The sequence below is a fragment of the Physeter macrocephalus genome, unplaced genomic scaffold (genome assembly GCF_002837175.3).
Source record: "Physeter macrocephalus isolate SW-GA unplaced genomic scaffold, ASM283717v5 random_1272, whole genome shotgun sequence".
Lineage (NCBI taxonomy): Eukaryota > Metazoa > Chordata > Mammalia > Artiodactyla > Physeteridae > Physeter > Physeter macrocephalus.
The window spans coordinates 1,088-13,674 of NW_021147005.1; the positions used below are offsets into that span (position 1 = coordinate 1,088).

At 53.9% G+C, this 12,587-nt stretch overlaps 2 protein-coding genes across 3 annotated transcripts in view; both read right to left on the reverse strand.

Annotated features, from left to right (window-relative positions):
• Positions 1-703: 703 nt before the first annotated feature.
• On the reverse strand, positions 704-2,562 carry LOC102981833 (interferon alpha-inducible protein 27-like protein 2). 2 transcript variants are annotated; one of them, XM_028487283.1, is made up of 3 exons: positions 2,500-2,562; positions 1,525-1,686; positions 704-1,004 (listed from the first exon to the last, which is right to left on the reverse strand). In XM_028487283.1, exons 1-3 carry the CDS (start codon positions 2,546-2,548, stop codon positions 922-924), a joined length of 294 nt encoding a protein of 97 aa, XP_028343084.1. In that variant the 5' UTR covers positions 2,549-2,562; the 3' UTR covers positions 704-921. The 2 variants fall into 2 exon arrangements, with proteins under 2 accessions (XP_028343084.1, XP_054939605.1); XM_055083630.1 differs by having other exon boundaries at positions 917-1,686.
• Positions 2,563-7,538: 4,976 nt separating this feature from the next.
• The window catches only part of LOC102979476 (interferon alpha-inducible protein 27-like protein 2), a 14,306-nt gene continuing 9,257 nt past the window's right edge, over positions 7,539-12,587 (reverse strand). The window contains exons 6-8 of the mRNA XM_028487281.2: positions 9,568-9,597; positions 8,367-8,528; positions 7,539-7,815 (exon numbers count right to left, since the gene is read on the reverse strand). Coding sequence (XP_028343082.1) covers positions 7,607-7,815; positions 8,367-8,528; positions 9,568-9,597 — 401 coding nt within the window. The 3' untranslated portion in view covers positions 7,539-7,606. The remainder of the gene's footprint in view (positions 7,816-8,366; positions 8,529-9,567; positions 9,598-12,587) is intronic.

The window sequence follows — 12,587 nt, forward strand, 5'->3', positions numbered from 1 at the left end:
GCCCTGGGCTGGCCTCTGCTGTCATCAGAGGGCAACATCAATGGCTGTCTGCCTGTTGGTCCACCCACCCAGCGGACCAAGAGTGCTACCTAGGAAAGGCCAAGTTCCCTAGCACACAGCCCAGTGCCTGACCCACAGCACACGCTCCAAGAGTTTGTGGAAAGGATGAGTGAATCAACATGTAAGCGAATTTTCTGATGTTCTGGGATAGATCCCATCCTGGTGATGAGAAGTTTCTACAAGACCTTGTACTGGGGGGAGAAGGATATTTAGGGACCATGGCCCTGAAGCAGAAAGATCAGAGCCCTTGACAAACTAGATTTTCTTTCTAGCTTTTGCGGGGGGAAGGCCAGGGCACTGGCCTTTGACTTTGGGAGGAAGCAGTGACATCCTGGGGCCGCTGCTTCCTGAGCCTCAGCCAGGCCACGTAGGAAATAGCCATCACATCTGCAGAGGGCGGGAGTGGGCTGCGTGCAAATGAGGCTCCAAACAGGATGCTCCGTCCCCTTCCATTCCTGACTCTGCACAGGAACTGAGCCAAAACACCCACCCTGGCTGGGACCTTTGAGGTCTTTCAGACCAACTCCCCATATAGAGAGGGCCGAATGCAGGCCCAGAGCGGAGGTGACCCACCCGGGGTCACACACAGAGTCAGAAGCTGGGCAAGGGCAGGTTCCAGGCTTCACCGTTTGACCCAGTCCATCTCCGGGCACCCCGACACCATGTCGATCTAAGAGAAGTGAGCCTTCCCCCACCCCGACTTCAGGCAAACAAGAAGGAAGGGATCCAGAGGGGTTGCAACAACTCATTTTTATTTCTTATTTTCCTCTGGGGGTGCAGCGTTTGGTCCCTTACTGCATCAGGCTGGCGAGCAGGGCACTACCTGGTCCTCTTCTCTGCAAAGGGAGTGATAGGGAGCTGTCACAAGCCCACCACGAGGGACACAAGGGCAAACCCAGCAGATCCCAGGAGGAGTTTGGATGACAGGGAGAGTCCCCCTGATCCTGGCGGAGAAGCAGAGGGTGAGTAGAATGGGACGGGCAGGCTGGGGCAGCTTGTGGAGCAGAACCATAGGGTCTGAGACTCCAGGGCCTGTCAGGAGGGCCTCAGGCCCAGAGATCCCACCCAGAACCCTTCTCTGTTTCCCCAGCCCCCAAGGATCTCTGTTTGGGAAAGGCTGCTGCAAGCAGGTACCCAAAGGCATGAACTCCGGTGGTGAAACCGAGAGCTGGGAGCTGCCTCACTCTCTGGGAAAGAAGGCTGAACCCCAGGTGGGACAGAGACGCCCCAGCTAACTCAGCAAGTCCGCCTTGGGCAGAGTCAGCCTGAGCCGAGCACACCCTAGGCCAGAGCACCTTCCCCCGGCAACGCACCTGCTTCAGAGACCCAGAGAGAGAGTGACCACGGAGGGTGAGACAAAGGCACAGGCAGACTGGGGCTCACCAGGGCTAAGGTCAGGGCTGGATGCTCTGAGGCTCTTGTCCTCCCTCACCCTCCACAGCAAGCCCCATCGGGGACACTTACCCCCGGACTGAAGAGTGGCCACGAGGCTGCCGGCGGCAACTCCGCCCCCATTGGCCACGGCGGCCGCTGACATCATCTTGGCCGCTAAGGAGGAGGCTGCGATTCCTGCCCCGGTGAAGCCCACGGCGCCCAGCACCACGGGCACAGCCCCCACGGCCAGGGCTGTAGGGGGAGAGGAGCTGGGTTGAGGGGGAGACGGACACGCCCCCCAATCACACACGCAGAGCACATCAAGCTTGGGGGACTTCAGGGAGCCTGGAGAAGGGGTAAAGCCTGAGCTTGGGAGAGATTCCAGGCACGGCCCGCAGTCAGGAGTCGAGGACAGCACAGCTGGTGGGGAAAGCGGAGGGGTGGGCCGCGGGGCCACCGGGGTCAGGCCTCTGATCCGCAGCAGGCCCTTCCTCGGGAAAGGCCTCAGTTTCTGCCTTAGTAAAATCCTGGAACTAAGTTGGGGGCGGGGCGGAGGTTTGCAAGCTTCTTGTCTTCGCTGAGGAAATCTTTAATACAAGCAAATCTTACCCAGGGCCCAGCATAAAGCAAGGAGCGCGTTCTGAGCCCTGCTTGGATCCCAACTCCGGGTCTCCACGGCATCACCGCAGAGCAATTGGAAGCCAGAGTCGCTGAGCCCAGGGCTTCCGCTTAACACACCTCCTGGGTCCAGACTGTGCGCATGTCTCATCCTACGTAACCCTCACGTAACCCTGAATGGGCAGCCTTGGCCTGTTTTTCACGAGGAAAGCTGAACCCAGAGGAGTTCAAAGCCACATCCGAAGTCACGCCGTGGAGGCTCGGCAAGGAGGCTGGGCCCCTGCTGGGGCTGCCTCTGTGCGAGCACGGAAGCTCGCCATTTTTCTCACTCCAGCGCCTCCTCCCCTACAATGTACAGGAAGCCTGGGGCAGGTGCAAGGCCAGCGGCTCCCCAAGTCCCAGGGCCTGGGGATGGACGAGGAGCAGGTTTCTGCGGCAGAGACTTACCTCCTCCCGCCACAGCTGCAGCAGCCTTGACTGGAAACCGAAAGAACATTCTGTGAGTGGATCCACACTGGCTGCCCCTCCACTCCCTGAGCCCACAGCCCACCTATGGGGGGGCCGCCCCAGGCTGGGAGACACAGGAAGGGAGGACCCCTGCCTGCTTCTTCCTGAGAAGGTGAGCCACAGCCCTGAGCTTGGCAAGGGCTGCTGGGGAGGCAGGTGACCTGTCCTGAGTGGACCTGCATGCGTTGGCCTAGAGTAACCTGGAGATGGGGTTTGAGGGCCTTGTTCCAGAAAAATCCAACCATCAGACGGGTTTTCTTGCGTGTCTTTTTAATGTCTGTGGACTGGTTGGTTGGGGGTTGTTCGTGGGAAGCACAGAAGTTCTTTTTTCTCTCTGCCTTCCAAGCCAGGTTTGGCCGAAACAAAAACAAACAAAACCTTACAGATTTGGGAAGGAAGGTGTGCAGCTGCAGCCCCCTTCACAGTGAATGCGGGACTCTTGGCAAAGTAATTGAGGGCATGGTGGTTTGACTGAGGCAGGAAAAGGCGAAGGAAGTGAGTGTCACGCCCTCTGAGCCGGAATGTCAGTTCATCTTAAATAGGGTTGGTGTTTTATGAGTGTGTGTCTTGGGGGGGCGTCATATAACCTTCTCCTTTCGTCCAGAGAAACCTCTTCCGACAGCAGTAAATCCTTGTGGAGAGGTGTGTTTCATTTTGCAGGACCCGGCTGAAATCAGGGCAAGCACTGCTGAAGGCTTGAAGGCTGCTTGAGAACAGTGCTGGAACGCATTGAATGTTCCTGATTCTCCAAGGCCCTACCCGTTGCCCCTTCCTCTGGAAAGCTGCCCCTGCCCCTCCCAATCAGAACCATCCTTGATCCCCTGTGGCTGGAGCCACTCACAACACTGGACCATAGCTGCCTGGCTCCCCAACACTGAGAGTCCCTGGAACTCCCTGGCAGAGGTCTTGGTCTGCAGCAGCCATAGCAGCCAGGACTGCAATCTTTGGGCCCAGTGGGAACCAGGAGTTCTAAAACTAGCAAGGGGTGCAGGAGCGAGCTCAGCCAGCTCCCCAAGAAGAGAGCTTTGGGGTGGCAGTGAAGGAAGTAAAGAGATTAAGGGGTATGAAAGCTAAACCCTAAGTGACCAGTGGGCCACCTGGTTGGGGTATGGAACCGGACACTCAAGAATCAAGAGCCCAGTTAAAGGGTATTTGAGGCCCAGCATTATTGTTTGGGAGGAGAGATGATGCCAGGCTGGCCAGCAGCTTGGCACACCTGGGCCCCAACACACAGACGGCCCAGGGGAAAGGGTGCTGTCTGTCTGATGGCCTGCCTGCAGGGCTCCCCCAGTGGACATCTCCGGGTGGAGGAGCATAGCCCTTCTGGGCTGTTCAGAACCCGCCCTGCCCTGAGCCTTCCTCCCAGGCCCCGGCGCCTGCATTTCTGTTCTACTTCCTGTCCCAGGCTCCGGAGCAGCTACCCACCCCACCTCACCTCCCAGCCCAGCGCCCTTGGACAACGCTCCCTTCATTTGTAAATAAGGGGCAATAGCATCTTTCTCTGGGGTTGTTATGAGAATTCAATGAATTGATAAATGTCAAGTGCTAAGCTTAGTGACTAGGATATCACAGCGTTTGATCAAATTCAGCTGTTCTGATTCTTTTCATCTTATGAATTGTTTCTCATAAGCTGAGGAGTCCTCATATTTCTGACCATGAGGAAGACTGCCAGTTGTGGCCCAGGTCTTAACTTTCTTGTCACACTCCCATGTGCTGGGTATGTGTCCAGGAGGGGTATCTATCACCCAGGGCCAGTTATCTCCTAGTGGGAAAGCGGTCAGGGCCGCAGCAGGGCATCCTAGCGGGTAGGAGCCATTCACTGTCCCCAGCAAGGATCCCAGGGTAGATGTGGCCCCAGCCAGGGCAGCGTTGGATGACAGGGTGAGCCCTAAGAACAGAGGGTGATGCACAGGAGTCAGAGGTCAGAGGTTGGGCAGTGGTTGGAGGCTGTGTCACCACCCACACACCCCCAGCCAATTCCATCCTGTACAGTTTCTGTTGGCAGAGGTGGGAGGACCCCGGGGGCCCACCCTAGGCGCAGAAAGTTGAGTGGTGGCGGATGCACACTGGAGCACTTTGCAGCGATTGAAAGCAAGGATTAGAAGCTCACCTGTTGACCCTGAGGGATCTCAGAAACATAGTTCTCGGGCTTCCCTGGTGGCGCAGCGGTTGAGAGTCCGCCTGCCGATGCAGGGGACACGGGTTCGCGCCCCGGTCCGGGAAGATCCCACGTGCCGCGGAGCGGCTGGGCCCGTGAGCCACGGCCGCTGAGCCTGCGCGTCCGGAGCCTGTGCTCCGCAACGGGAGAGGCCGCAACGGTGAGAGGCCCGCGTACCGCAAACAAACAAACAAACAAACAAACATAGTTCTCAGTGTGGAATAAAAGAAATAAAATGAGATCTACGATACACTCTTCTGTATGTAAATTAAAACACATCCAAACAAAAAGCGACACCCATTTTACAAAAATATACACGAAAAACAGATACACGTTCAACAAGTTAGAAAGGCTGACTTTCTAATATGAGAGGGGGGAATTGCAGGCAAAAGGGGAAGATAAACAGCGAGAATAAATAAATAAAGCCAGAAAGGGGGCTTTCAAGAACTAATTGAAGAAAATGGGCCTGAATTGAAGAATTGTGTTCAAATCAACGCTCTGGATCTGAGATCCATCAGGACAACTTACGAAAGGCTGGTTGGACGCTTAGGTAAAAACGTAAAGGAGGAGAATTCTGGTGGTGAATCCTGGGGAAGTGAGAGCCAGAGAGTGGGCCTCAGCCGCAGGGTCCCTTAGGGTGCCCACTCTCTAGGCGGGAGAGGGCAGGGGGCCCAGATCCCCTGTGCCCAGGGACCTGCCTCCTTCTGACCCCTCTCAGAGAGAAAGCCAGGGCGGACACCCAAGGGGAAGGACGGGAGGGAGAGACTGAAGGTGATGCTATTGTCCCCTCCCATGGGGCCTTGGGCAGGACCCTGTGCCCTCCCTAGCCCCCACGCCACCTCCCACCAGTCCCTGCCAGGAACACTCAGCCAAGGAAGTCCTACCAAGACACCTCCAGAGGCTGCCCCGCCCACTTTGACCAGGCTCCCTGCAGACAGTATCTCGGAAGCCAGGTTAGAGGCTAAGAGGACAGCGCTGGTAAATTCTATGGCACAGAAATTGACCGGCATCAAAACTGCTGAAACAGTGGAGCTTTGATGGGGAGATGAGGACACCAGAACTGGGGTCACACCCACTGCCCTTAAAAATCTCAAGGGGCTCCAAGGGGTAGAGAGGCTGCTCTGAGCTTGTGGAAGATGCAGGCCTGGGAAGGGTCCAAGATATGGTACTGGGGTTACAGAAGGACCTGTGTGAGGGGAAGGTGGGGAGGGGGCTGGAGGGAGATGTTACTTCCCAAGGTGGGCTGCTTCCCTCCTCCTGAAACACAGATTTCTAGAACCCCCTTAAAACTCCACGGAGTAATTTAAAATGTGCCAGAACTAGGAAATCAGAACGAATTACGTTTTTAAGGCCTATACCACGGTCAGGTTGTTCTGCGTTCCTGTTCTCATGCACTCTCCTCACTAACTCAACGAGAAGGATAAGATTACTATCCCCATTTTACGATGAGGAAATACTGGCACAGAGAGGGTAAGAGATTCATCCAAGATCACAAAGCTTGGCTTGGCAAAGCGGGACTCGACCCAGGTCCAGCTGCTTCCAAAGCGTGGGCTTGGAATGGCTCTGATTTGGTTCCTCCTAATGCTTGTCTCTTCCCCTGCCCATTTCACCCCTCCCCAGGCTCACGGCTTGAGGGTCACCCGGGCACGGACTAGGCTCATGGCTTCCGGAGTCCCAGAGCCCAAGTGGGGGCTTAAGTCACTTCCCTCCCAAGACCCAGCTTCTCTGACTGCAGCCACCCAGATGAAAAACATGAGACAATTCTTCCAGTGGATCCACACGGGTCTCCCCTCCACTCGCTGAGCCCCCCCACCCCCCGAGGGTAGGGCCGTCGGGAAGGAGCAGCCCCTGCCCACCCCTGCCTGTCTTACCCAAAGGGGCAGACTTTCTGAAGATGTGGAACTGACCTGTGGGTCTTGAGCCTGTCTGTGTTCTGGGAGCCCTTGAGGCTAGCTGGGAGCTGTATGAGCGAGATGAGGCAGCATCTGAGGGAGAGAGCCTGGTGGAGGAGGGGCAGTGAAGGAAGACAGGGGTGAAGGCCAGAGTGGGGACCTGGGCCGGGGTCCTGGAGCCAATAGGATGAGATCTGAGACTCAGGTCTAAAGTGGAAGCAGGGCTGCCAGAAGCTGGGTATGGGTTATCTGCATGGGCGGGCAGGCAGGCAGGTGGCAGAGGCCAGGTCAACACACATAGAATGCCTGCCACCTGATCCAGGGCCAGGCAGCCAGTGGGCCTTAGGAGACAGATGAGTGTTCTGTATTGACAAGCCTCTTGGGAGCCCCACCAGGGGAGGGAGGCCTGTCTGTCCTTGCAGGTTCTGGCCAGTCTCCCTTGGAGCCTAAGGACCCTGAGCTCTACACCAACCGGGACAGAGCTCTCTAGAGAAATGCAAATTCTCTACCTACCTGAAGAGCTCCAAAGGCCACCAGGCCAGGCAGACAGTGTTGCTGAGTTCCTAGACTCATGATACAGTCAGACCCAGAGTCTTGGGTGGGGAGGGGAGGGGTTAATAATCCCTGAGGATAAAGTGTTTCATAACTGAGGGTCAATGGCTCAAACTGACCCCAAGGCCAAGCCATCCTATAATGCTGCCTCTGGCTGACATCTTTGAAGACATGTGATCCACGATCCCATCCAAAGAGCAGCAAACTGAGGCTCAAAGGGGAGACGTGACCTTCCCAGGATCACAGCTGGGTGGCAGGACTGCAACAGACCTGGCTTCCTGTCGCAGACATCAGTGCCCATTCTTACAGGCTTCCTGCTACCAACACCCCCGAAGCCACGGCTCTGCAGATGCGCTGTGCCCTGCCTGGTAAACAAGAATGCAGTGCAGACATTCGTGAAGGTCACAGCATCTCGTCTTTATTTCCTATGCTTCTTTGAAGAATTTTAGGAGGCAGAGAACTTGTCATTTGGGGGACTGACATCCTGAGGCCCTGGAGGGTCATCTCCAGCACGGGAGTCCCTCTCTGCTTCAGTACTGGATCCTGGTGGAGGAGAGGAAGGGGCTTTCTTTTTACTACCCCACAGCCAGGCCCCAAGAGCTGACCCAGCCGAGCCCAGGATGACGTTGGATGACATGGAAAGTCCGGCTGCCCCTGGGAGAGAGGAGGGGGTTAGAGCACAAGGGGACAGGCAGCCCCGGCAGCTCCCGGCAAGACTGTGGAGGTCAGAGAACCCAGGACCCACAGGAGGCCCAAGACCCAGACATCCCAGTCCTGTTCCCTCCTCTACTTCCTGAAACCCCAGGAGGTCTGTTTTGGGGAGGGGCTGCTGCCCATGGCTGCCCAAAGAGGAGACACACACTCTGGTGGTGACTCCACCAGCGACACGACAGACCCTCTGAGAAATGGCAGAGGGTCTCTGCCTCTCCCTCCCCAGCACGAGGCTGGGCCCAGCGAGAGGAGGGCCCTACGCAGGTTTTGTAGGGCTGATGGGGAACGCGTAACTGCTGCGCTGCACGGCCCCAGTGCCCCCAAACCCACCCCCAACCAGAAGAGGGGACAGTGAGGGAGACACAAAGGACCAGGGACACTGATGCCCACGAAGCTGGAGGAAGCAGACAGGCCCTCCCTCCGGCTTAGCCTCTGGCCTGAATCCTGTGCTGGTGTGTCACACCCTCCCCACTTCCTCCCGCCCGGACACTTACCCACGGACTGGAGAGTGGCCACGAGGCTGCCGGCGGCAACTCCGCCCCCATTGGCCACGGCGGCCGCTGACATCATCTTGGCCGCTAAGGAGGAGGCTGCAATTCCTGCCCCGGTGAAGCCCATGGCGCCCAGCACCACGGGCACAGACCCCACGGCCAGGGCTGTATGGGGAGAGGAGCTTTAGGGTTGGCCCCAGGGGACAGACTCCCCAGAGCTCCCTGATACCTTCCTGGGGGGATGAGGTGAGGGGTCCACTTTGCTCTCATGAGAGCCACAGGGCCTGAGGCAAAGGAAGGCTGTAGAAGTGGACAGAAGTGGACGGCCCTCCCCCCCCAAGAAGCTGGACCCCAGGCCTGTGCATTCCTCTGTTTTGCTGTGGTCCTGGAAGGCTCACCTGTCCTCCCTGTGCCTCTACCGTCCTTGTGTGAAATAAAATTAAAGGAGCAGTGGTCTTCAAGCGCCCCCTTTTCGCAGGGAAAATAGTGTCTTTCCCCCAATCACAGGACCCACAGAATAAGGACAGAGATGCTCTTCTGAAGAGGTGCTGGAGTGGTGGCTTCTGCCCTCTGCCCTGCAGCTGCCTGTGGGCGTCCCCCCAGGGGTCCCCTACATCTCCAGAGAGTGCAGTCATAGAACTTTCTGCAACCAGGAAGCGTTCCGTATCTGCACTGTCCAACATGCTGGCCGCATGTAGCCAATGAGCACTTGAGACTGTGGCTGGTGTGACAGAAATGTTTTCATTTTCTTGGATTCTGGCCACCGTGTTAGAGGATGCTGGCCAGGGGCACAGCTGGAAACGTCTGGGCTCACAGGATAAGCTAAAGGGTTTGTAAAGCAGTCTGAGGAATCCCTACAGCTCAGCTTACACACACCCTACAACCCTCTGGAGGTACCCCTGTCCCTGCTTTCTGGGGAGGAATCATGGGTTCAGACAGATTTAACAACCTGCCTGGATCACACAGTTTGCACTTGGGAGAAGCTGAGATTGGACCTGGGTGCTTTGAATGGCTTTGCTTCAGTTCCTTCTTGGCAAGGTTCTTGTCACCTCGAGTGTTCCAACTCTGTCCCCTGCCCACAGCACCCTTACCGACCCATGTCCTGGGGCTCAAGGCAATCTTGGGATTGGTCAAGGCCAGGTGGTCCCGGGGGCCCAGGGTCAGGGTCAGATGGGGGCTTGAGTTTCTTCCCAAAGAGACTCACCTCCTCCAATCACGGTTGCACAGGCCATGCCTGGAAGTCAATACATTTGGTATCATTTTCTCAAAAAAAAAAAAAAAAAATCAAGAAAAGCATGCTATTTTCATTTGCGATGGAATAAATTTGACTTTTCTGGTCTTTCCCTCTTCCTGACACCCTATGCCCATCCCAGGCTACAGTTGGAGTGAAAGCCCCCCATCCTCCAGCGCTCAGCCTACTTGTCACTTTCTGCAGGAAGCATCTCGAATTCCCCCGTCAGAAGTCACCCTGCTTCCTGACAGTCATCGCCAGGAAGACACTGGAACTCACCAAAAAAGATACCCCACATCCAAAGACAAAGGAGAAGCTGCAATGAGACGGTAGGAGCGGTGCAATCACAGTAAAATCAAATCCCATAACTGCTGGGTGGGTGACTCACAGACTGGAGAACAATTATACCACAGAAGTCCGCCCACTGGAGTGAAGGTTCTGAACCCCACGTCAGGCTTCCCAACCTGGGGGTCCGGCGATGGGAGGAGGAATTCCTAGAGAATCACTCTGAAGGCTAGCGGGATTTGACTGCAGGACTCTGACAGGACTGGGGGAAACAGAGACTTCGCTCTTTTTTCTGTTTTTATAAATTTATCTAGTTATTTATTTCTGGCTGCATTGGGTCTTTGTTGCTGCAGGCATGCTTTCTCTAGTTGTGGCGAGCGGGGGCTACTCTTCGTTGCAGTGCGCAGGCTTCTCATTGTGGTGGCTTCTCTTGTTGTAGAGCATGGACTCTAGGCGCGGGCTTCAGTAGTTGTGGCACGCAGGCTCAGCAGTTGTGGCTCGTGGGATCTAGAGTGCAGGCTCAGTAGTTGTGGTGCACGGGCTTGGTTGCTCCGCAGCATGTGGGATCTTCCCAGACCAGGGCTCGAACCCGTGTCCCCTGCATTGGCAGGTGGATTCTTAACTGCTGCGCCACCAGGGAAGTCTCAGAGACTTCACTCTTGGAGGGCACACACAAAGTAGTGTGCGTATCGGGACCCAGGGGAAGGAGCAGTGACCCCAGGGGAGACTGAACCAGACCTACCTGCAAGTGTTGGAGGTTCTCCTGCAGAGGCAGGCGGTGGCTTTGGCTCACCAAGGGACAAGGACACTGGCAGCAGAAGTTCTGGGAGGTACACCTTGGCGTGAGCCCTCCCAGAGTCCTCCATTAGCCCCACCAAAGAGCCCTGGTAGGCTCCAGTGTTGGGTCGCCCCAGGCCAAACAACCAGCAGGGAGGGAACCCAGCCCCACCCATCAGCAGACAAGCGGAATAAAGTTTTACTGAGCTCTGCCCACCAAAGCAACACCCAGCTCTACCCACCACCAGTCCCTTCCATCAGGAAACTTGTACAAGCCTCTTAGATAGCCTCATCCACCAGAAGGCAGATAGCAGAAGCAAGAAGAACTACAATCCTGCAGCCTGATGAATGAAAACCACAATCACAGAAGCTAGACAAAATGAAAAGACAGAGGACTCTGTACCAGATGAAGGAACAAGATAAAACCCCAGAAAAACAACTAAATGAAGTGGTTTCCAGAAAAAGAATTCAGAATAATGATAGTGAAGATGATCCAGGACCTTGGAAAAAGAATGGAGGCAAGGATCGAGAAGATGCAAGAAATGTTTAACAGACCTAGAAGAATTAAAGAGCAAACAAACAGAGATGAACAATATAGTAACTGAAATGAAAACTACACTAGAAGGAATCAATAGCAGAATAACTGAGGCAGAAGAACGGATAAGTGACCTGGAAGACAGAATGGTGGAAATCACTGCCACGAACAGAATAAAGAAAAAAGAATGAAAAGAAATGAAGACAGCCTAAGAGATCTCTGGGACAACATTAAATGTAACAACATTCGCATTACAGGGGTCCCAGAAGGAGGAGAGAGAGAGAAAGGACCCAAGAAAATATTCGAAGAGATTATAGTTCAAAACTTCCCTAACATGGGAAAGGAAATAGCCACCCATGTCCAGGAAGCACAGAGAGTCCCATAAGGATAAGCCCAAGGAGAAACAAGCCGAGACACACAGTAATCAAATTGGAAAAAATTAAAGACAAAGAAATTATTGAGCACAGCAAGGGAAAAACAACAAATAACATACAAGGGAATTCCCATAAGGTTAGCAGCTGATTTCTCAGCAGAAACTCTACAAGCCAGAAGGGAGTGGCATGATATATTTAAAGCAATGAAAGGGAAGAATCTACAACCAAGATTACTCTACCTGGCAAAGATCTCATTCAGATTCGACAGAGAAATCAAAAGCTTTACAGACAAGCAAAAGCTAAGAGAATTCAGCACCACCAAACCAGCTATACAACAAATGCTAAAGGAATTTCTCTAAGTGGGAAATACAAGAGAAGAAAAGAACCTACAAAAACAAACCCATAACAATTAAGAAAATGGTAATAGGAACATACATATCGATAATTACCCTAAACGTGAAAGTAGCAATACTCATATCAGATAAAATAGACTTTAAAATAAAGAATGTTACAAGAGACAAGGAAGGACACTACATAATGATCAAGGGATCAATCCAAGAAGAAGATGTAACAATTATAAATATACGTGCACCCAACACAGGAGCACCTCAATACATAAGGCAACCGCTAACAGCTATAAAAGAGGAAATTGACAGTAACACAATAATAGTGGGAGACTTTAACACCTCACACCAGTGGACAGATCATCCAGCCAGAAAATTAATAAGGAAACACAAGCTTTCAATGACACAATAGACCAGATAGATTTAATTGATATTTATGGGACATACAAGCATCTTTTCCGACCACAATGCTATAAGATTAGAAATCAATTACAGGGAAAGAAAATGTAAAAAACACAAACACATGGAGTCTAAACAATACATTACTAAATCTCTTCACCAAGAGATCAGTGAAGAAATCAAAGAGGAAATAAAAAAATACCTAGAGACAAATTACAATGAAAACACGATGATCCAACACCTATGGGATGCAGCAAAAGCAGTTCTAAGAGGGAAGTT

Coding starts and splice junctions, on each gene's coding strand:
- LOC102981833 (XM_055083630.1), bottom strand. CDS start 2,548: ATGTTCTTTCGGTTTCCAGTCAAGGCTGCTGCAGCTGTGGCGGGAGGA. Junction 1,687..2,499: donor TGCAGCTGTGGCGGGAGGAG/GTAAGTCTCTGC, acceptor CTCCCCCTACAG/CCCTGGCCGTGGGGGCTGTG.